At 37.3% G+C, this 25,407-nt stretch overlaps 1 protein-coding gene across 1 annotated transcript in view; it reads left to right on the forward strand.

The window, feature by feature from the left end:
* Positions 1–23,070, forward strand: part of CABCOCO1 (ciliary associated calcium binding coiled-coil 1) — a 51,060-nt gene extending 27,990 nt beyond the window's left edge. The window contains exons 6-8 of the mRNA XM_065746538.1: positions 19,388–19,510; positions 19,895–20,036; positions 22,791–23,070. Coding sequence (XP_065602610.1) covers positions 19,388–19,510; positions 19,895–19,990 — 219 coding nt within the window. The 3' untranslated portion in view covers positions 19,991–20,036; positions 22,791–23,070. The remainder of the gene's footprint in view (positions 1–19,387; positions 19,511–19,894; positions 20,037–22,790) is intronic.
* The last annotated feature ends 2,337 nt before the right edge of the window (positions 23,071–25,407 follow it).

Here is a 25,407-nt window from a genome sequence, read left to right on the forward strand (position 1 = left end):
TGTATTCATGGCATCCATTTATCATTTTCATCACTATCTGTTATACATTTAGGACTTGTAATGATTTTCTTTTGTTCTAAGGAAAGTACTTTGCCAGCTTTTTGTGCTCTCGAAGAGTTAGGATGAAGCTGAAGGTTTACATTTAGAGAAATGTTGAATTACCTGTAACGATCATATTACAAATGAGTACTTAAAGATTTTACCCTCACTTAAGCTTGTTGCTGGAGACTTTTATCAATTTTAGCATTACTGTTATCCCTCTAGGCATAGGTTAAAAGCAACTAATAGCTAGAGCCTAGGTCTCTGAGTTGTCTTTTTCTTTCTTTTTTTTTTTTAATCCCTACCAGGTTTGTGTTGTGTGAACCCCGTGGGATTTCTAAAAACATCTTTATGTTTTTGTCTATTTTGAGAATGACCCCTTGAGTCTATTGATGAAGTGTAGTCATGTTTGTTTCTGATTAATCAAATGTTGTCTGAGAAATCAAGAAATTGTCAGGATAAAAGTAGAGGGGCAAATGTGCCTCACTTTGCCACTACAAATTTTTTCTCTTTTGTCCCTCAATGCTGTGCTTGCAAATATAGCTCTCTACATTGCTGAACGTTAGAGTAATATCCTTCTGTTTGGAACCCTGGCAAAGCAATGCACAAGCAAAATAAGAGAAGTTAAAGACAAAATTCAGCCTTATCTCTATGTTGTCTTACTGCTGCTGGTTTGACTTCAGTTCCTGCTGTTGTTATTCATACTGGGTTTATTGCAGTATATTTAATTGACTGTCTTTGTTCTGATCAATCCTCCGTTAAATGGGTAAATAATAAAAGAAAAAGGATACATAATCAAATTACTATAAGTAATTGGTCAGTCCAAGCATCGCCGGAACTTTGCAATGAGCGGAAAAAAACAGGGCTTTGGTATCAGTCAGTAAAGGCCAAGCCTTTAAAACTGACAAGGAAAACACACTGCTGCATAGGCACGCTTTCTGTGAATTTAAATTACAAATTATTATGTATAATCAAAATCACAGCAACTGAAAAACCATACAGCATGGATAGACTTTGTTAATTTTGGGTACAAACGACAGACATTAGAGAAGCTTACAAGTCTGACAGAGCAGGAAAATCTTAATATGTGACAAGTTCGAGATAAAATGAGAACTTGGCTTGTGGATTATTTTTTTTCCTCTCATAGTGGAGGGAACGTTACACAAACTAATAAGCAGGAAGCTGTATGCATTAGAATAAAATATAGAAGTCTGTGTTAAGGAAGCTTATTTAAGAATTAGGAAAGTTTAAAGATTGTACGTTAAACAGCCAGGAAGATATGGTGTGTTAAATAGGGAACTATTGCTGTATGTTGCTCTGGGAAAGGGGAATTAGATGCTAGAACTTTTCTGTGCTGGACTGCCAGTTTCATACAGTTACCACTTCACAGACTGTAATACAGATTGGTCTTGTTACTCTGCCTCAAGAATAAACAATTACAAAAAACAACCTGCTTTCTTCCTTAGCCCTCACCTGTTAAAATACTACCAAATTTAGATGCAAAATTGCTTAACAGGTCCTGGTAACACCAATGTATACAGAAACATGGAAATTGGTTTTTAAAATTTTTGTTTTCCTATTTCCTGTCAAATCTAAGTGGGGAAGAATGGGTGAAGAGTAAAAAAAAAAAAAGTGTGTATCTTAAGTAAACTCTGCCCTGTGAAATTTAGTCATATTTCACATATTATCATACAAAGGCTGCCTTTGTGGAATTCTCTCACATTCTGTATGTCAGTTCCAGGAAGATCAATATAGCAGGGGATGTAAAGAAAGGTTCTCATTAAGAGTACCCAAATTTTGCCCTGTGCTACAATAAACAGTAGTGGTACAGTGAGGGTACCACAGCTTTGTTTTTACCTGGGGGTCTGATCAACTCTTCCATTAGCTCCTGGTTAAGACCCAATTTACACTGTTGCATTGCAGGTCCCATAGAGACTCCAGTGTGATTATAATGTTGATTTGAACTTTGTCTTCAAGGAACAGTAACTTGGCAAAGACTTTCTGAATTTGTTAAGTAAAGGAATTGTTGAGATTGAGACGTTTGGATAAATTCATCATGTGATACCTCTGAGAAGGTTTTTAATGCCTATGCTTCTTTTACTGCTCTCTGATATAAATTCTGTGTCTGCAGTTACGATTTACAATCCGATTCTTGTATCCCAAATCCACCCCGAGTGATTTCAGAGAACGTACTAGGATTGCATCCAAAAAAGGTACTATGTTAACCTGGTGCGCATTGGTAGCAAAATTGTTCCTGAGGCTGTAGGTGATTAAATGGGAAAGCATTCTTACAAATTTGCAAACATCCCATGTTTACAGTTGAATAAAATACTGCTATATCTTTGTGAGATGTGTATGTGTGAGTAGAGTAAAAGGTGCTGTATTAGTTCATCTTTATTCCTGAGTAAAGTGTTCATATTCAAAGTATTTTAACTGAATTTGCTTAGTATTTTCAGTAGTAAATTAAGGAATTTACTGAGTTTTCAACTGCTACAGTATTTCTGCAATATAACAGGAATTACATTGTTAATGTAGTTCAGAAGCATTTAAATTCTAATCACACAGACAAAAGGAAATTTCAAGTAATGGAAGTAAATTTATATTGCGCCAACAGTAAAGACTTTCATACCTTTGAAAATATTTTAGTGTTGGCTTTTCTCCTTCTTGCTTTGATTATCTGTGATCACAACAGCAGAATTCTATTGCTGTTGCCGTAATTTTGAAAGTGTAACTGTGTTAATGTGAAATTTGCATATATAAGTACATTTGCCAACTTCTTTTCATTTGTTTTTTCATTTCCTTTTTACTGTACTGGGAGAGGCTGTCGATCAGTACGCTGGCTGAAATAAAATGCAGCATAATTGTAGGAAAGAATGGTGTCTTGCAGGCAACTTTTGCAGGAAAAAAAAAAAGTAAGCTTTTTTTCCAGAGTGAAGAATAGATTTCCATCTGCAAAATCCTACCTCCTGGACTTCTGAGATCCCTTCATAAGCTAGCCAGCATTCGTTAGCTATGTACTCTCAAGCGTCTCACAAGCACCGTGTAAGACAGTATTTTTATGCTGTGTAAAACTTTACCAGCTTTGCAAACACTGAACGTTATTCTGGATCAGGCCTTAGAAGCTAAGCATTATGTAGTCTGATACATATAGCTTGGCTCCTCCTGCAAACTGGGTCTTGGCTGAGGTGGAAAAGTACAATATAAGACATGTAAGCATTTTCCTAAGTATAAAACATGTAAGCATTTTCCTACCCTTCTCCAGCTTGGTCCCCTCGACTTGAGCTTTCCAGCTCTTTAGCATCACCTGCTTATGGTAAATCTGAGAATGGGGGAACTTGGTGCCACCATGACCAAAAATAGAATTCCCGAATTTTTTCTATTAGTGCATTTAAATTCTGTTCTTTTAACCATATGCACAGCAGGAGAAAAGGGGATATGCTTTAACAGCTTGTCACACAGTAAGCAGTGCAAATTTTTAACTAGAAATCATGCTATCAGTTGGAGGTAAACAATAAGGCTACATATATTTAATTTTTAATAAATTTTGAATTATGCTGTTCCTTTAATTACATTAATCAGGCAGGCTCCAACATTGGAAGCCTTAGGGCTTGAAGTGCAATTTCAATACTTTGTAATAAATTTGCCTAACTTTGGAAATAGATGAAATGGCTTAATATTAAACATTTGCTTGATTTAAATTTTACTAACCCATGCGCTGTATAATTCATATTTTTTCCAGAGCAATTTACTGCTACAGCAGAATATTCATAATAGAAACTGTAAGTGTTCCTTTTGCACACAGGTTTGGCTTATAAACCGAACAAATAAGGGAGCTGGGAATGTCAAGGGAATGCTAAAGACCTACAGAGCCTTTCACTTCAAGGTCATTGGTTCAAGTACACATCATTAAAGACAGAAAGTTTGCCTCTGATTGGTCCTTAATCATAGACATGAAATTAGCTTGTCACTTGAGACAAGAAAAGGATACAGCAACTTTAATAACATGAAAAGAAGTGTAGAAGTCACGCAGAGATCCAAAACTGAGGAGGAGACAGGAGAAACCAAAATTACCAGGCCGCCATCTTCCCTGAAGTTAGATCCTAAAGGCCATATTCATTCTTTGTTCTGGAAAGGTTAAAAAGGCCATAGCCACCTTACTTGGTCTCATAGAATCATAGAATGGCTTAGGGTGGAAGGGACTTTGAAGATCACCTAGTTCCAACCCCTGCCATAGGCCGGTTGCCACCCACCAGATCAGGTTGCCTAGGGTCCTATCCAACCTGGACTTGAATGCCTCCAGGAATGGGGCATCCACTGCTTCTCTGGGCAGCTTGTTCCAGTGCAAGTCTCATTTGATTTCATAAGCTTGACTGAGTTGAGCTGGGTCAATACTGGGTCAGCAGTGATTGTAGGAAAATTCAGGTAGAAAATCCTTTAATAATGAAGTAACGAATTAACCTGTTTTGATGATGCTAGGGTACTACTCAACCAGCTCTTTGAAAGAATATCCAAAATTGATATCCTGATTGCTTATCTTTACCTACAGCATGTAAATCACAAAACACAAAACTGAGCCATGGTGTCCTCCCAAATGCCTTACAAATTAGTCATTGCAGACTGCCAGCGTTAATTCCTCAGTTTTAATCGAATGAGGTACTCTCACATTTGATCAGTTGTGTGGAGTTATTGCTCTTTGAGACTTCTTTAAAGAAGTGATTGCTTTTCAGTGATGTGTTCTCTTTATGTGAGACTAAGAAGATCAGATGTGTCAAGAGGAACGAGTGTATGTTACACAGTGCTGATTTTTATTAGCCATTTCATATTTAGTTGTCAAAATGAAGTAAGTTACTTCTGTGTTGTAAAAAGTACATCATTTTTCACTTTCATTTTGTGAGCAATTGAAATTTAATGCTATTCCACAGCTGCCTTTTCTCTTTTTTTTTGTCCTAGTTGTTGTTGTCATAGTTTCTTTTGCAGTCGGCTGAGATTGGACCTAGGATGCTCAAAAAAGCGAACAAGATTTGAAAGTGTTACATAAGTACTTTTTATTAATAAGCACTCTTCAGAAACAGTTTGCCAGTAAGAAAGGAGAAAGTGAGAAAAATCAGAGAAAAAGTAACCCTGCTTCTAAGTAAATGGAGACACAAAGCAGTTTGTGGATAAAATACAGATATAAGCAACCCTGCTTTGGTTGTTTTTCCTTTTGCCCTTTAGCCCTGTTACTTGTATACTTAAAACTTTTACGTCTTTGGAAGATATTTAAGTTACAGTTGTTTGTATATATGTGTGTGTGTATATATACGTATATGTATATATTCAGTGTGTACATATATATATATATTTAGTCATTTTATTTTTAACGTGGACTTTTTATTCTCAACACCTGTCTGGAGCAGAAAGCATTTTTGGAAGAACTCTTGTCTGAGCCATTCAATTAATCTATGAGCAATATAGCAGCAGTTAATTTGTAGGTGGTTTCACTGAATTATAATGGGGAAATGCCATCAAGAAGATTTGGTAATAAAATTTTATGAATTACATTATGTTGTAAATAAGTACATGATGCTTAATGAAAGGAGCTCTGGAATTTTCCTCAATTTTCAGTGCAATTACCTTAGCCTGTGTTTGTTTTTATGACAAAAATGTAGTTCAAAGCATTTCACTGAACAAGCGAGTTGCCTTTTTGAGTTAATATGGCAAAAGCTTATTTATAAGAAATGATACTTTTCAGGCTCTACTTATTCACACATTTTAAAAAGCTATGATTTCTTTTCATGAAAGACAACGTCTAAATTCACATCATAACTTTTATCTTTAGCAGTGGCAATTTAAGAGATACTCAGGGTAAAAAATAATGAAGGAATTGGAGGTCAAAAATAATATACTTCTGCAGTAGTCCAAGGGGAAGTGTGTGTAGTAAATGTCAATGCTCTTTCTGAAAGAAATTATTGTAATTAATTCTTTACTTTGCACCTTGTGTATTTTTTTTCCAAATGCAAATACAAAACTCTCTTGATGTAAAAACCAATTCAGTTTTCTTAATTGCTTTCATTTCTGTAGGAAAATGACACATGGCTTCAAGTAATTTTGGAAGTATTCTTCCATCACAAGTTATGGCAATCTGCAGTATTTGGTTGGAGGGTTTTTAGAGTTTGGAGAAAAAAAAAAAAAAAAGGATCCAGCAGAACATTTACATTTCAAAATATTATTATATCTGCTTTATTGCAAAGAACTGAAATTGTTCAAATGACCTCAGTAAAACAATTTGGACTACAATTCCCGGAATGCTCATGAAGCTGACATGCCTGCATGTTCCTGAAAAGTCATAATCCATCATTCTGATGCTAGATCGATGGATTATGACTTTGTGATGTCAAGATCTGTGAATTAAGGCTTTTTTGAGTACAGCCTGCTATCCAATTATTGCTCCTATTCATATATTATAAATCATTATTCCTTCACCAGGTAGTCAGCAGTTTCTATTTCCTAACATTTCAGAGCCTTCTTTTTTTAGCCATTGTTGCACTCTCATTGAGCAATCAAAAATGGAGAGTGCTGACCTGAAAAATAAAGCTTCTATCACAGCAAATTGTTCAGGGAACAACGCTCATTTCTAATTCTCGTAGTTTCTATTGAAATAAAGAGAATTAGAATAGATTGAAACAAATCCCATCTTCTTCCACCACAAATGAGCAACGTGATAAATTGGCACAGAAGTTGCTGGCATGCATTGACTTCGGTTTTAAGTGCTCATCCCTGAGTTTTGCACAAAATGATGCTTGTTTTTCTGATAAGTTGCAGGGTTTTGTTTTTTTTTTTAATATGAAGACAGATCAGCTTCTGATTTAAAGCTGAAATTTGCCAGCGTGCTACCTTAAGTGATTGTGCTTATTAGGCTCTGTTAAACTGGAGTTCCTTTGAATGAATTATTTATAGAGTTATAAACTTGCTTCTAAGGCAACAAAGTATATGATAAAAGCGGAAAATATTTTACTGTAACCAGTTTAAGTGCGTCAAATCACAATGCACTTTAAAAAACAACTTTATTAAAAAATACTCAGAAAAAGAAGAGCTATTTTAGGACCTATCATGCAATCGTAGAAGTCATTAAATGAAATGTAATCATGCCGTGTTGGAGAGTTATCTCAAAAGATTTCTCCAGCTAAGGGAATTTAGGTCCAGTCTGCATGTGGATGGAAAGAAATCAATAGTATGATCTTGTTGTTTTTTATTTCATTTTGCTCTACTGATGGTTCTTCATTAGGATGCAGTTTTCACACTAGGTGGCTGTGCATAAAATACATCTAGTCAGTACATTGCTAGCTGAGTTGTTGTCAGAAAGGATGGTAATCAATGGAAGGGAGGTTTGTATAATGACTGTGGTAGAATTAGTCTTTTAATAACTACTTGTTCTAGTCCTCTGTCTGTCAGATGAGAGCTGTCACAGCACTGTTTGCACCTCAGTTTCACCTTTATTTAAATGATCACATGGATTCTGAAATGTTTCCCGAGGATGACTTCAGTGGCATTTTTCTGAAAAACAGGCCTGCCTGTCTTTTGTTGCCTGTTGCTACTCAGTCTTATTTGAAAGTCAAGGGTGATATCTGAAACTGTATGAGAAAGTTAATGCAGTATTTTGCTTGTCTTGCTATCCGGGAGCCAAGGTAATGCTTTAATATGCTGTAGTTTTGTTCTTCTTAAAGGAGGTTGTTGTCTCGCCATTTTTATCTCATTCCTTGTTATTTATTTATGGAGTGCTGGGTGTTAATAGTATCCTCGCTCTCACATACTTTTTCCTGTTCTCTCTTATACACTTCCAAAGTTTGCTTAGTAAGTCTTTTGGGCTGCTGTGTAGGAAAGATTTGTTATTTTGCTGGAAGAACATAGAAATCAAAAGGTTTCAGTGCCTGTCTTGTTTTAGATGACTTCCAACATATGCAGCCTTAGAGCCCAGTTCTACTGGTGGGAAGTCTAGCAAAGTTCCTTCCACCCTCCAAGGATGTAGACTCCAAATTTCCTGTTAAGTGCAGTTGCCCACTAGGTGGAGACATTAATATGTTGTACATGGGTGGATATGCAGATGGTAATCAAATCCACCAGCTGCTGCCTGCTCTTCCTGGGCACCTTGCCAATTTACTGGCAGTATGTTGACTGGGAAGCAGACAGTGACACACTTTGATCGAAAAGCTTGTATGATGATTTTTTTTTCGGTTGTAATATTATTGTTTAAAAAAAAAATGATAAAAGAGATCAAGATGTGTATCTTGATCAAAGGGTATTGCTGTCTGCTTTCCCATCAGCAGCTTCTAATTTATAGAAATCAGATTGTGTGGAAAGCAATCAACAAAGGTTTGAGGTCTTTCTTCTTCTCGCTGCCAGGAGATGCTGACAAGTGAGAAAATTAAAATCAGAGGAGGTGGGGAGAGAACTAGTAAAACAGTGGTTGAAATATAATTATTTTAAATCAACAATTTTAATAATTTTAAAGCATTAAAAAATCAACTGGAAGTGTTTCAACTGGCTGTTGGCTGTCACTTGTCCTACAAGAGTGCTGTGGAGTCTTTCAAGTGACGGGGGATGTTGCTTTAAGACTAATTTACCATTGAGACAAATATTTCTGCAAAGCTAGTTGTTATCAAGTAAAAAGAACCTATCTGTGGATTTGGGGCCAAGTTTTTAAAAAATATCTCCTATTGACTTTATTTCTTCCACATGGAGCTGTGCATCCAGCATGATTTATTAAGGTGTATGAATGATTTAATGAATACCTGCAAAGAACATTTAAACTAGTCACTGCTTTAAATATGGAGACAGAGTGTACAGAATCAGAAGACTTACGCTGAAATTTATTATGTTGGGCAAGTAGGGTGCTGTTTTTCTTTCTTTTTTTTAGAACAGGAGTCATTACCCTGACTTAAGCCTGTTTTGTTGTGGTTATGGGTTTTTTTTGTTGTTGTTTTCCCTAGCCCTTATAAACCTAAACAGAAATTATCAATTACAGACATATAAGTATGTATACACACGAAGATGGATTGTGTCATCTGTTAAAAGTATTATGGTGCATAGGTAAATATGTCTGGCCAACATAAAGCCGCTAACCTGAGAGCAGTGGTGAGAGTTGCATTACATTCTGCCAAATATAAAAATCAAAATAATCATATGGCAGGAAGAGATAGGATACCTGACATTTTGTCTAGATGGAGTAAGTGGTTATCAGAGGGAAGCAGACCCACACAGATAAGAAAGTGAACAGGGACCAGGGATGACCTCCAGAAGTCTTCAGAGTGCTACCTTTGTTGGGATCTTTCAGTTATGAATCTATTCAAAAAGTTAGTTAAAATCTTGGTGTGTTAGGAATAGGTGCTGTTGGAGGCCATGTTGGACCTTCAGCTGCTTTGTAGCAGTTGGGGCTGAAAAGAAATTTGAGACTGGAATAATGAATGTTACAGTTCAGCATTGGACTCTGCTCCAGAGTGGTAACGATGGATCCGTTTGGCCACCCTGCCTCTGCTCTGTGTACTCTTAGGACAAATTTACTTCAGTGTTCCCACCTGCCCCCCTTGTCTCTTCTGCCAGCTCAGTTTTGCCAGCTCTTAGTGGTTTTTCCACCCTCTCTCCAACTTTTCAGCTTGGCAGTCCAGACACGTGGTGTTCCTGATCTTCCTTCTGAGGTAAGAGTGCACTTTCAGAGTGGGCAGTGTCCAGTTTCTGGGTAGAGCTGTACATTCTTAAGAGAAGGTGCTGCTGTTCAGCACTGGCTACCTTTGAATTCTTATAATGATGCTGTGATACTTAGGAAATATGCCAGGGAAAAGGTGTGGCTAGAATGAAATAAATCCCTTTGACATCACTACATCATTTCTTTTTCCTCGTTAAAAGTTGACCATCATCCTTGTCTCAGGCAAGCTGTGTTTAGATTCTGTGATCATAATTGTAGAATAGAGTTTTTTGAAAGGATAAAATACAAGGGAGGAGGGAAAAACACATAGTGTACAGTTGAACCCAGTGCCCTTCATATTCATGTATGGGGCCACATGGAAACTCTTGCATTGTTCCTTCAATACCGTGATAATGCTGACAAGGAAAAAAGTTCAAGCTCCTTTACTATCTTAAACATGGTATTATTAAAGCGAAGTGTAATTGGTGTAAATGAACTTTTTTCCCCTTATATTATAGGCAACACTCCTACTCAGGTGAGCCTTAAACATTTCAGAGTGTTTGACGTATAACTGAAACTGAAATGTTGGTATTAGGTAGTTGGAATGATATGAATGTTAGGTAGTGTGTAAGTACGCCAATAACAAATTCTTTGACTAATATTTGCTTAGAAATCCAGGTAGGTCAACAAATAGTGCTGAAAAACATTTAAATGCAACATGCTCTGTAGGTGACTGAAGAATTTCAGTTCAGCGATAATTCAAAGTTGTAAATGCTTCCATGGGATCCTGGTTCGTGTTAAAATTCTGTATGCTTCTGGAAATCCTCTTTGAGCAAATCTCAGATTTATGTTGGGTTTGTTACTTCTGTTTGTGGTAATTTTCTAGATGAAGTTAAATAGGAGTTTATAAGGAATAAGGAGTTAAGTGAGTGGTATATGTTTTGTTCTTCAGAGAGAAATTATTTTGCTTAAACAGATGTTGAAATGTCTACATTTGATTATATGATTTGCTCTGAGCTTCCTAACAAGTCAAAGCAGAATGAGATTTATATGCTTTTTCACCAGAAACCATTTCATGCCCCAACAGAAATTACTCCTTTTCTCAGAAACCTTCCAAGTCAAGTGGGAGGAGATAGACTGTAAGGGATGTTACCTACTCAAAAACAACCTCACATTATCCAAGGTGTGGTTGGCTTTGGCATCTAACCAAGGGGAAACATAATAGTTTTCAAATCACCCACCAAGCCAAGCTATGCTGAAATAAAGCTTTGTTTAACTCTTGTGTTGACTGGACTAACCCTGCCTGTATTCACAGCTGCATTTTCAGTTAATGTGAATATTACATATAAGATAGAGTTAAAAGTAACCCCAACTTTCAAGTTGAGATCCAGTATAAACAGAGCTATGAGAATGTACTGAAATAAGGACAGCCTGTTTACAATGGGGGATGAAATATAAGTATGATATACGGAAGTAATGATTTGTTTTTAATAAAAGACTATGGCTAGAATGCTTCAGATTCAAGTTATGTAGAAATGCAGTTGTAACACTGATACTTTTGGCTTGTTTTTGTGTGTACTGATGAAATATTCTGGTGTTAAAATAGGCTCCTTTCACACAGAGGTAACTGAAAGCTGCAACTCTGAAATTCAAAAGAAAAATTGGCTTACTTCTGCATTCCGGAATTGGAAAACGCATGTTAATAACTTAATTTAGATGATAAAAACATGAAAAATAAGTCCTTAAAATACTGTCTAGTCAATTTTCTGATAAAGTAAATTTGTTTTCCCATTTGTGATTAAAATGACCTACAGTGAGATTTTTTTTTAACTAGGTGTTAATTAAAAATATGGAAATGGATTTAAAAAACATTGCAGTTCACAGTAGAAGAATTACCATAACTGATTTGTTCTCATAGTCATGCCTGTTTTGAGATGTTTTAAAGATGTCTAAGTTACTGGTTCTTTTTCTGCATGATTGTTTCCAAAGCAAAATGTGATTCCAATAAAAGCAGTAATTGAATTTACAGTCCACAGGACAAATTGTTGTTTTAACAGAAACTTACACATTCAGGGAAAGACTTCATGGGTTAGATCTGATAATAAACAATACAAGCTCTCCATTTTATGTGAGTGCTTGTCCTAAAAAGTTTTCTAATGTAGCATATGTTTTTTACAAAATCTATATTTAGTTTTTAAATTATATAAGCAATTTTTTCTTTACTGTTAGATTGAAATCAATATTGTTTAGGTAGCATTTTTTAATGCAACCTTTTAGATGTTAGAGCAGCTTTTTCTGTATGATCAGCTCAGAGTCAATCGATACAGAGAAACCTATTCACAGCGACTCGCCTGATGTCTGGAAGGAGGTTAGGGAGAGCTGGCCTTGTCCTTTCATGTGAGTGTGCAAAGAATGGGGCATTTGAGTGAGAGGCTTGTCCCCAACATGTCTTGCATGAAGCCAGTGCCATTTGTGGGGGAATGGCTTGGAAGAGAAGGCTGTACAAGAGCAGCAGTGGATAAAGGCAGGAGGTGGGACTTCTGTCCAGCTTGAGGCAGTGACGACATTTTGCTGTATCAACAGTAGAAAAATATTCTGCTGCTGCCAGCCTTTCTCAGCAGGAGCTCCTAATCACTTATGAACTCTTTTTGTTGCTTTTAAAGTTTTTCCTACTTCCAATGGAAGGCATGCCAGCGAGAGACGTTCATTCTGGAGGCTGACATATCTACATCAGCATTTTTGGGCATTCTTATTGCTGACTGGAAGCACTGTGGAACTGTAAGAGTTGGTTAGATAGTGCTGCATGCAGGAATAACCAGAAAAAACAGCCCACGATATGGCCAACAGTTGCCTGACTTTTGCCATCGGTGTATAGGGCTGGAGGGGCTGTGCTGTTGGTTCCCACTGAGTTCCCGCAGCACTCCTTTCAGTAGGAAAGGGAACTATGTCACACTGCCCAGCTCTGGGCAATCAGGGCACACCTTAGTGAGGAGCCCAGCTTTCCTGAATTCCCTGTATTGCCAATGGGACAGGTAACAGTCTCACCTTGCTGTGGTTCAAGGCAGGTGTATTAAGCAATTATTAGGTTTTTAATTTATCTTAGTGGCTCTTACTTTCCCTCAGGAGATCCAGTCCTCTTAGTGCTGACAATGGGAGTTGATGAAGCCCCATTCCTCTAAACATTCCTCTAACCCTCTTTGTTGGCAGCAAGTTGTTAGAAAATATATGAAACCTCCTCCCAGAAGGAGGTACCAAAATGCACCTGGCTTAATATGCTTTCACATTTTTATTATAATATTTTCAGTATTCATGTCAGATCTTTCCTGATTAAGTGATGTGAAATAAGGGTTGCATAACAAGGAAATGTGGATCTCTAGCCTGCTAAGTTGTATGCCATCAAAATACTAGACTGCTTGTGGTGCATGAAGTTCAACAGGATGTACTTTTATTTTTTTTCACATGTGATCAGATGACTAGTTTAAAAAAAAAAAAAAAAAACAAGAACCTCCCCCCAACTTTTTTTTTCTGGTATCTGTCCTGTGGTTACTTTGGAAAACTCTTGATAGACATAAGTATTTTTTTTTTGTCTTTCTTTCTTTTTTTTTTTTTTTTTTTAATTAAGGCTTCAGGTCTCTACTGAATAAAGCAATACAGCCACAATGGGAGCTGGCTGCAATTTCCTTGTTGGGTGCTCTTGAAGTGGAAAGGTGGGGTATCACTTTGAAGAGTCCTGATGTGCTTTCAGGGATTAAAAAAAAGTCCTTCACACCTTCTCAAAATATGTATACGCTGCTTTCATAGAGAGTATTGTTAACCTCAGGTATTTATGCTGAGCAAGATTCCCAAAATTCAGGAGACTTGCTTAAAAATAATTGTTGTTTGGTTCCTTTTGCTTGCAGTCTAGCTTTCAAACTTCCAAGATTTATGTTTTTCATCTTTCCTCTGCAACTGTAAAAGCTAGACACGAACTTTATTTTTAAATGAAAGTTGAGATTCTCTTGTAATCCCTTGACTCTAGGAGATTTGGCAATGCTAAACGCCATCTGAATTTAGAGTGACCATTCCAAGGTGAATCATTTAGTGATGTGCCCTCAGCATGAAAGCCAAGTGGGGATTTTTTTTTCTCTCTTATTTTGTCTTCTAAATAATCTGCAAATTGGCAGTAATAATTGGAAGCTTAGTGAAAGCAGAAGTATATGACTCCAGCTCAGTAAATTCAGGATTTGTTTTTTTTTATTTTCTGGGACATTAGAGTATTCTTACAGAATGTAGGTATTAAGGGTATTCTGAATTAAGGTGTCTCTAGAGGGAGGGGGGCTTTGGTTGTTGTTGTAGAAGCACCGTTTTCTACTCAGTCAAGCATTACAATTGGCAGCAGTTCTTGGAATAGCAAGAATATCCTGGTTGTTGCCCTCATACAGTTACTGAAAACAGTAAGAAGATATGTAAAAGCTTCAACTCTGAGGAAAAATATTTATAACTATGACAGTGTGCTTCCTTACAATTATTTATGGGCAAAATGTAGAAAAGGAGGAACACAAGCTATAAATAATATTCTGTATGTAAACATAACGGCAGCAGCAAATTCTTTTTATTTAAAAATTAATATTGATGTTCATTAATATAAATTACCACATTTCAGATGACTCTGATGTCCTTGAGGCCAGATGTCACCGACTGATTTACAGCTTCCTGGGGGGAGGCGTAGATCCTGTTTTGTCAGTGGAGGCACCAAATTGCTTCACATAGCTATTTTGAACTAGATTAATTGCTGATGTATCGTCAGCAAAGTTGATTCACATCTGAGCTCAGAAATATGGAAAATTGTCTTTAAAATGTATTAACTTGAATTCTGAAATACCGGGGAAAAAAAGAGCATAAAGAATACCTTTGACTCACTGAACTTTTGTCTCATTTAAAGAACAGTGGTTCGAAAACTCCTGCCTAAGAACATGCACGTGGACTTTCCATGTACATCATTAGCAACTGAGGAACATTCTTCAGAGGCCAAGTTTAGTCCTTCCTTAATCTTAACTCAGCTTTAAACATTAATACAAATGTGTGCAGTGGAGGCATTCAGAAGCCAGTTCTGCCATCTTAGTCACACTGCACGGATCGTGTATCTGGATTATGTTTCTGTGTGCCTCATAGCATCCCTCAGTCCTTTGGATCTTGTACACAGTATTGTTGCAGAATGGGATAGAAAATGTATTTGAAGAGCTGTCAGCAGCCTCCCGGAACCTTAACTGGTGAGAATGCTGTCGGGCAATGCCTCAGGAGGCTGGTAGAGTGGATTCAGTGTGTTTGCATATGCTGAGAGGCTAAAGAAGGGAAAAAACTTGGTTTGAATAAGGATGCGGCATTGCTTCTCTGACCATTAGTGATTCATTCAAATTTAACCATGTGAAATGCAGGTACCTAGCAAACCATATCTTGTAAATGCCTTTTATTCCAGCGAGTGAAATTTAGAAGACTGGTAGGTAAGCAGCTGGACATTCTTAGCATTAGTGGCCAAGTAATGTCAACTCTACATTAAATATTTTGTTTCGTAACAAATATCACATTTGAGAAATCTGTGCAGGTCTCCAAAAGCGTGAGGCCCTGTGACATCCAGTTAGAACCTACACAGGTGATATGAATATGGAGAGTAGCACACAAACACATTTTTAAATGCATCTGTCATCCATAGAAAATCAAATCCATATCCCACCGAAGGACATTGAAAAGCTTTGAAAGATGTTACAAGGCTTTAGAAATGGTCCATGCTGAACTTTGGGATATTTTTTCCAATCCTTATAAATAATTATTTTCTTATGTTTGGTAAGATTAGCTACAGAGAATTTGTGTTAAGTCTCTGTGGACAGGGGTACGGAATTTCAGATTATACCGAGCTGAAAAGGTGGTTTAAAAATGTCTCTGTGATACAAAAGCCTTGTATCAAAGAAGCAAATACACCACCACCCCCGTCTCTTTTCTCATTTAAGAAATAAATAAGCATACACTGTAAATTCTAATTTTCAGCAAGTATGTTAGCAAATCCATACTGACCTTGACCTCAGCTTTGCTAATTTTCAAACCCTGACATTTATTCCCTGAGTAGATTGGTTCCCTTCGTGCCACATGCATAAATACTGCAAGCCTTTCCAATGTCTCGAATTAGAGTGTAAGTAAATAGCTGGTTTTAATCTACATAATATTTTGAGAGCAGACGTTCTGTGCTGTGACTATTAAGATATACCCAGCAGCCATTTGTATAATACTAAAACCTCTTACATATATTATTAAAAGTAATGCTATCAGCCAGGGCTTGTTTTATGCCACAGAAACTTAAATAATAAAATACAGTGTGGATAAAATCTGCAATAATAGTAACTTAAGCAAAATTAATTCAAGTAACAGATAACATCTGGAGGAAAATGTAGTGGTATATTGGTAAGTTATGCAAAGCTAATTTTATAATAACTACCACATCTGTGGAACTCATTTATTAGAATGCTTTACCAATCTTCTTTCCTGCCATTACCCTGTTTTAGAAATGTTCCTGTATGCTATTTCACTCGTTGCACTGCCTACATTTGTAACAAGGTAATTTGCTAGCTCTCAACAAAGAGGAAAGTCTGCGGTCTTATGTACTGCGCAGCATGATACTTTTCTACTTTGGCCTTTTTAATGCAAACTTTTCTTAGGAAGAATGCTGGGAAAACATGGCAGCGTGTGAGTGTAAGTGCAGAGTGGTGTCTGAACGCAGGCTGCAGCCCTCAACTGGGACCAGAATGGGAAAGTAAGTCACTGGGCAATGCTTCCCACGTGAGCCTCTGTGAGGCCGGAGCAGCCTCCAGCCTGCGCTAGCCAGCCCATGTCAAGTGGCCTTTTGGCACCACGTTGCACCCAGGAGCTGGGTGCTGTGCACCTAATACTGCATTTAACTCCTGCTCCTCTGGTCCCTTTCAGGGCATCCCTTTCTCTGCAGCTGACACTGATGTGTCCTCTCCATTTATGCACTGCCTTACCGTTTCTTTCTGCCTGAATTCTCTTGGACCCACTGGACTGCAAGGTGCCCGACAATATTGCCAATTAATTTGAAGGCATTATCATCTTGCCTAACTGTTTCTTGCATTTCAATAGTTATATTGATTTAAAAGGACACTCTGAGTAATACATCTTTGTCATAGTGAATAACAGTCAGATAATGACAAAACTTCAGGAATTTAAAAAAAAAAAAAAGAGTATGAATTTTTTTAATGTAGGTCAGTGGAAGTAATTTGCCAGAGATTTACTTAGACTTCAGAAATTAGCAACGTTTGTTAAAGCTGGCTGTAACTGTGTAAAACTTACTGTGTCTCCTTCCCCATTTTAAATGGATTTCACTACAGCGCCATTGGTGCTACTAAACATGAGGTTTTGTTCAAAGGAAATACAAAGACTTAATTGTGTTTTTTAAAGGAAAGTATTGCATCAGAAGGATTCATTTAAATACGTTGGTTGGCTTCGGGCTCACCACAATTCATTTGTTCAGATTTTCCCCTGGACTTGTTAAGGACACAATGTATAGGAGGAACAATGCGGAATGGCATTTTTAGGTCACTATATTTTGGCTGTAAAATGTAGTACTGCTCATAAACTTATTACTAAACAGAATATTTCATATTCTGCATTGCAGTTTCATAGACTTTTGAAAAACTTTTGGCTGAATGTTGAGACTATTATGGCTCATTAAAGACACTAGTTCTGCTGTAATTTAGTTATTTCTTAATGATCCAAGGGTTATTATTAGACACGGAACAGATTTGTAAAGAATGGCTCTCTTTTAAGGGATGCGGTGAAGTAAGAATATTGTTCTTAAACTATATCTGAAAATTCTATTCATACTACCAGAATGTATTTGAATAGCTAGGAATTGGTTTGCTCCTTTTTTTTTCTTTACTTTTTTTTTTTTTTTTTTGAGACCAAAGTGACTACATTGAAAATGATTTGATCTAAATAAAGAAAACAGTAGAAGTGAGTAGATGGCTAACTGACCAAAAGAAGTAGTTATAAGGAAGCAGAAACTACTTGTGAATTCTCATCCAGTTTAGCAAATATTTTTCAGTGAGAAAATACAGGGTGAGAAATCAGAGAAAACTGCAATACTTGCTGAACCAAAAGAGCTCAGGTTTAAAAATGCATTGGTATTTGTAAACAAAGTTTCTGGTTCAGTTTAGAAAGAACAGCATTTAGTTCAGCAAAGTCTTTTTCCATTTTGATGAGAAAACCTAAAGTTGCTGGTTCCTTTGTCAGTATTTAGGCACCAGCAGAGTGCTGTAAAATTTTGAGTCACAAGTGTTGCTGGAAAGGATTGTTGGTCTCTACAAAACCTGTCTTTTTCCTCACTTAAGTTCTTGAAGTCTTTCCTTCCTTTTGGGTTCTTAGAAACCTGGGATAACAGTGCCTTTTCTGGGCTAGCTGATACATGGCAGGGAATCATGAAGATAATGGCAGTGTCCAAACATCACCTCTGAAATGCTTTTAAGACTACAGAAGAGGCTTTTAATGCAATAAATTAAACTGACAAGGTCATCCCTGTTTATTTTCTTTTTATTTTATTTCTTTTTTTTTAATAGAAATTACAGAATCTCTCATATTATTTGGCATGTTTAACCGTAGCAGGTACCTGCAAATGAGCCAAACACCAATCTAGCTGTGATTTCCGAGGTATGAGGAAATTTAATTTATGGGAGCTGCAATTACCCTGATGTGAATTAATGCAGCTGACTTGCACCATGCAAGCAAAGTCCTGTTTTGTAATAGCTGACTCAGAACTGGAACATCTGCCTGGTATTCTCAGCGGGCACTTCCCTTTGCAGAGGCCCAAAACATACCATTAGTATACCCTGTTTCTTACTCATTCAAAAGTGCCTTCTGTCACCCTACTTGACATGTCACACATTAAGAAAAAAAGAGAAAACAGAAACACAAAATATGGCCCTTTAGAGGCCTTGAGGCAGCCTTCTACATCGTTTGAGAGAGACCGAATGAGGATGAAGGGCAAGTGCTGCATCCAGGTACTCCAGGAGAGAAAATGCCCTTTCCTGATCCGAACGTTCCTGGAGCAGCAGTTTGCACACCAGCAGAATTCCAGAAGGTGTTTCCATGAGCACAGGAATAAGAAATGGGAGCAAGTTAATCCAGCAACAACAATTGGACTGTCAGTGATTCTTAAATTATATGTTAAAATATTTGATGCAGTGTCACTACAACTTTCCTTCAACTCACTCCTGTGATTGAATGTCTGGAGGGTCTTTTCTGAAGGTCAGGAGGGTCTTTGATTCCAAAAAGCAACAAGATCCCCGTTCAGAAGTGAAATTTGCATTGTGAAGATGGCACATTACCTAAGCACTGTGTTTTCTAAATGTAATTATCCATATGAGTAAGAAGCTGTAGTGTTACGAAATTATGAAAATCATATGTTCTTTCCAAGTGTTATAAACAGGTTCTCTTGAGATGCAGCTAGAAATTAAAGTTGATCTATAATCATTTTTTGTATGCTTTCCAGTTCTTAGCACCTGGAAAGTAACACACACACGCATACACACGCATACACACACACACACACACACACACAAACATACAGATACACAAAAGATATTTTTGGAATTTGCCAAGCAACAATTAAGCCTGAATTACTTTTTTTTTTTTTTTTTATACTAACAGTATGAGGTTGAACTTGCCCCACCTGCAGTTACCCCCTTTCCTGCTCTACCTGAGGGAGGTACATCTTCAGATATGTATGCATCCCTCTTAGCATCACCAATAGCTGCAGATATGGAACCTAAGGTATGGAATTTTGTTCTCTTTCTTTTCCCCCCACTGTTATTCTCAGAATATCCTAACTTGTTTATTCCCATTGGTGTCCACTGCTATTTTCTGCAGAATGCATTCACTTATAAAATCAGTGCTTGAATGAAGTTGCCTTTATTGCATTAACCAGTCAGCAAAGGAGGGCGTTTATTTAAGTCAGAAACTCTGGGCTGTGATCCTATGCAGCTTCATAACCTCAGCATCTGCATGGCCTGGGCAGTGAAGGAGCAGTGCTGGTGGTGTGTTAGTATAAGTTCTCAAAGGCAAGCTTTGCGTATTGTTGCTTTGAGCTGACAGTGGTCCTGTAGAAAGTGGGAGAATGTTCTAACTCACGTCTTTTTTATGGTTGGGTACTGCTAGGAGTCCGATCAAGAAGGTCTCCTGGGAGAGCCCAGCCCAGAGGCAGAGTCCTTGGAGGCAGGTGCTGTGACTGGTTTCACTGGTGAAGATCAGTAGCCCACAGTCCTTCCGAATCCCACATGAAATTATTGGCAACCTTCAGGTACTATTACTAAAAAAGCTTTTTGCTAATTCTATGGTAATCAGCTAGCTCAGCTTTAATGAATATAAACTGTATTCATGCTAAAGCTGGCAAAAAGCACATCCATATGCCATAAGAATGTGAATTAGTCTCTATAAATAGCTCCTAGTTTAGTCAGCTTACATGTGATGAGATAAAAAATATTCAGTAATATAACAACATATATTTTCAGCATCACCATGTGTTAAGAAACATGGGCCAAATCCTGCTCTGGGAGGTGTCAATGATATAATTCCTTTTCCTGAGTTCAGGATCAGCTGGTGGAATGGAGCATATGCGATATGTGCTTAATATATGCATGGTTAGGTACACCTAAGCTACACATTCTTTAGTCCATATAAGAAGTAACACACTCATATCAGTTGTAAACCTCAGCTGATTGGCGTGTAAGTGCTCAAGAGCTGTCTTAATGGAATGGATCAGATTCCAGTATGTGGTCTGCAGATTCTGAGGAGTCTGTGAGTTACTTCTTTAGGGTTCATGAAAGGCAAGTAAGCTATTGTCAGTGGGCTTAAATTGTGGTAGGGTAACCTGCTTCTCTACAGGGTGACCTGTAAATTGAAACTCCTGGAAAGCCAGCAGAGTAGACCATTGTTATTTCGTAAACTGCTCCCTCCAGGATGTGAAGTTATTGAAGAAAAACCAACAACTAGAACTTGGTTATACCATGGAAATATTATGTGGGTTTATTTCAGCAATCGGTGGCAGTAAAGACATTAAACTTCACACATTATTACAGTTTATCAGAGCAAAATGAACACTGTAGACTGAAAATAAGTTTATTAAATACATAACGTTAACTGGAAATAGTGTATACATGGATTTAGGTGGATTATATATGACTGGGGAACAACAGTTGGAACAATGATATCGTCTTTAGGTTGACCTATTTGATTTTACATTCATCTTCTGTGTGTCTTTAGAAATGAGAGAGAACCTAGCCAACGCTGCCTTATTCTTGTTCAACAGAACAAATGAAATGCATGATTTTCACCTGACCTTGGTTTCATTAACATCACTGCTAAGAGCTTTTCTTCTTTACAAAGCCTGCAGAAATTAGAAAAATGTCTTTCTCTTTTAGAACGTTGGTTCTAAATATATACTATACTGTAGTATATATTATTTTTCTTATTACAAGTCCTTCAAATATTCATCTTTCCCACCTGATTTCTCAAATTTTTGAACTTTGAGATAAGTTTATCATTAGATTTTTAGCTGACACACATTCAAACCCATACCATTGTGTTGTTATGTAAGAACTGTGATTTTGCAGTCTACATTTTGTCTTCTGTGGACAACTTATGTTCTATTTGAGTCTAGAAAATGATATTTAGTCTGAAATAACAGTGCTGACACTCAGTGACTGTGCAGCAGCTGGAGTGAGTATGGTGGCAGCAGATTTTCACTGTAGGTACAATATGAGAAAAAGAGAGGAATTTAAAAACTGGAGAAGAAAATACAGTTGGGGTGGCTGGGAGAGGATCAGCCTTACGGGGTCAGTGTTCCACAGGAAAGTGCTCGAGTGTATTTATAATATATTAGAGTAAAGGGATTGGGACGTTTTTTTTGGTGCTTGGGAGTAGATTGAATATGGTGAAAGCTGTATTTTAAATATACAAAATTGAGACAGAAATTCCAGCTTGTTGATGAAAATCTGACCTATTGAGAATTTTCCTACCGAGGAAACATTTTAGATGTGGTTGTCCATTGACAGTTTGCAGGATAGTAGTAGTAGAGATTTCCAGGATGGGCAAGCCAAAGCATTCCTAATGTGGCAAGTTAATGCAAGCTTTTCTGGGACAAACCCATTTACTGATCAAAATTATATGAAACACTTTGAGAATGTGTCTCTAGACTCAGGATCAGATTTTGTGAAGTCTTTGAAGGACCTTTGAGATGTTTCCAGTTGTGTCAGCAACGTTCAGTTCTTGGAAGGACTGTCTTATTTCACTCTAGTTTCTCTTGTCTCTTTGCAGTGATGTATGCTGATACTGAAAAAGACACGAATTTTCCATAAACCTCTGATATTTGTGACCTTTATTCTAGTAATCTCACATTTCTAAACGCTATCAAATCAAAGACCTCTAAACTTTATTACTACCATAGATTTTCCTAAGATATCTTGGAACCTTTGTACCTTCCCCCACAAATTGGCGTTGCAAATTAAGCACTCAGAATCTGCAGCAGTCTGGATTTCCAGAATACAACACACATTCATAATTGTGTTTGTAATTAAGAAAGACAAGCAACAAGACAGGAATATGTTTTTTATTGTTCATTTTCAGTAATGCTTTCTAATTCCAGCACTTTCAATAAAATATATTACACTAGAGAACAAACATCTGCAGCAAAGGAAAACAGTGGAAATAACCAAATCCCAAAGCAATTTTTCTGATTTGGTGTTTATTGGTAAAGGCTGTCTGAGAATACAGGCAAATTAGCCTACCTCCCAAGACAAGGTTATATGAGAAATGGCTGTCCCAGATCACTTCCTGCCCATGGCACACATACCATACTAAGGGGTCGCGCGCGGTAATATGATAAAGTGTTATCATGTAAGTACAGGCTCCAACACTGTTACATCTGCAGAACAGGAGGGTGGGTAGGATAATGTCTGTCCTACTGCAACTCTGTGTCGAAACCACAAAGACAATGTGCAGCTGAAGATAGCTTCAGTGTAATCACTTTTTTTTTTCCTTCTGATTTTCTTTACAGGCAGAGATAAACGAAATGCAGCAAATGCAAGAAGCTTAAACTTTGAGGACAGAAAAATTAAAAGGTCCTAACTAGCCAGATAAGAAAGGTGATGTTGTATTTTTCAGAAATGGGTTTTGCAGCTGATGTGCCAGATATCATTATTTTGGTGCACAGGAAAATGCTTCACTTAACTTTTACCTAGAAATAGTTCATCTCAGTTCCTCAAATTTAGTCTACTCTGCCAATGTTGTTGTTTAGCTTAGACTTGAGTAGGAGGCTGTAAACAGAAGGATGAGTAATTTAAACATGTTGAAGTTCAGTTTATTTCTGAAGTCTTAATTAAAAAAAAAATTTAAAAAATCTCCCTGGTTTCATTCTCTTCCTTTCTTCTAGTTGTGAAATATTTAACACTCCTGCTTTTTCAGGATATTTTGCTGGGAGGAGAATACACACAGACAAAACATCATTTGAGGTATTGCAGGTACTATAAAGGGAGAATTTAATTGACATGACGTAACGCTTTTCACCATAGTTATCCATCAGCAATGTATTTCATTTCATTTTAAATTATTTCCTAAGCTTTCAAACTATTTTTTTTTTTCCACCGAAGTAAAATTGCATAAAAGAAGAATTGGCACTTTTACAGTTGTTCCACAAAGATTGCCTTTTGATTTCCTTGGAATGTTTTTTGGAATTAATGTAACCTTTCATCTGGGAATGCATTTCCCACCCCTCTGTGTGCTAACATGCTTCCTTATTTTCTCAGACACAAATGCTTTCAACAAAAGGGGAATCTCACTGTAGCATAAATGACCTAAGAACTGCTTTAATGTCTGTGTTTCAAAATCATAAATTCTATGAAATGTTACAAAACTGTGCCCTAGGAAGCATGTTGAATACAAGTCATGCTTTCAAGTGGGAAGCTGGCCCATGTGCCTAATGGAATATTTGAGAAACAGAATGTTACAATCATGACAATTTCATATTTGTTTCTCATTAAGTAAAACGTTAGGTTTAGTTTCACTTCACCCCCATTTTTAGGATGATAATGAAAAAGGGTTGCAAGCCTGAGCCATCCCAGGCAAAGAAGAAAAAAAAAAAGTAAAAAAGCCTAACGTGAAATAGCGTACCTGGAGGCCTTGTTTGCTGCTGGCTGCCCTGCACAGCCAGGAGGGGGCATTGCCTGCACGTTGTTCGCCAGAAGGAGCTCTAACGCTCAGGGCAGTGCCCGCTAGCTTCATTTGAGTGCCAATAGCCTGGATTTAGTCTTTAGAGTACGTGTCAGATGTGGGCACTGAGCTCTAGTAAAGCAATTGTTTGAAATGTTCGGCGGGCAGAATATTGTGCTTGGTCGCGTGCGTTGAGGAAAATCCTTCTGTTGCTGTGTGATCAGGGGAAGTGAGCTCTGTAACAGCGCACTTCAAATTTTCTTCATTTTTCTATCCACTGCTGGCCAGCACGTTAATACAGGCTTCCTTTCAGCTACAAAATCTCACCCTTCCCATTGGAACACTGAAATGACTCCTGAGGAATTACTGGTTTACCCTATAAAACTCTTTTAAAATATCTAAGATTTGTGATCATGTTCTATGTTCCTTTAGTGCCATGGAATATGATTTTATTATTATTATTATTATTATTGGTCATGAAATTTTCTGAAATCAAGATGTCCTCAATTATGATACATAAATTATTTCCCAGAGCATTATGTTCACATCACAAGTTTCCCTGGTTTTGAATTTAAAGGTGAGAACAGAGTTTCTGATAACAGCTATCTGCATGGGGGGGGGGAGGGAGGGGAAGTATTTTGTTAAGTTTTTGATGAAAACGTTATTAGCAATTTAGTTCTTAAGTCAAATTTGCAGATTGCAAAATTCTTCCTATATGGCGAAGCATAAAGGGACTAATGATGATCATGTTGAGAACACTAAAGAAGGGCTCTTGCCTGTATCTCTTCCTCCATCTCCCACATTTTGTAGAACTGGGAAATGTTGAAGTGCTTTGATGAGGAGGATTTGTATATAAACATCAAGTATTACTGCAGTGATTTGTTAGCGTTCACTCTTAGTACATATGCATGACAGCTGACGTGCTGCAGAAATCCAAAGCGAGGTTCAAATCCCACGGTCTGTATTTGTAGCTCTCTTCCTGCTGAGCTAATGATATTTCTAGTGCTCTTCCTGATTAAATAGTGCTACCAATACAAACAGCCCCAGGGATTTTTTGGGAACAGGAGGAGGGATGGTTGGAAGGCGAAGGTGAAGGTGGGGACATGAGTAAAAGGTGGACATGACATGTCTCTAAGCAGTCAGAGTACGTGCTCTGACACAGCATATGAACATCAGTTTGAAGAATCCTTTCATGTCTTCAGAATGTTAATATGAAATGCAAAACGTCATGCTTTGGATAGATGGGTAGGAACGAAATGTTCAGATGCAATATGGTGCATTAAGAACAGTCTCCAGTCTGTATTCCTGGCTTTTCCATTGGTTTAAATCAGGCTTGCTGTTTTTAAAGTCTCCCGTGTCATGTTGAGTTACTGCTATAGTCGTCTCTAAAAATAAGTACACTGTCATTTCTGAGACCTACCAAAAGTTGAAGCTTTGGCATAATAATCTTTGATTTTTGTTACATT

This window comes from Cyrtonyx montezumae, unplaced genomic scaffold, assembly GCF_038088225.1.
Source record: "Cyrtonyx montezumae isolate F1298 unplaced genomic scaffold, pur_monq_1.0 scaffold_4, whole genome shotgun sequence".
Classification (NCBI taxonomy): domain Eukaryota; kingdom Metazoa; phylum Chordata; class Aves; order Galliformes; family Odontophoridae; genus Cyrtonyx; species Cyrtonyx montezumae.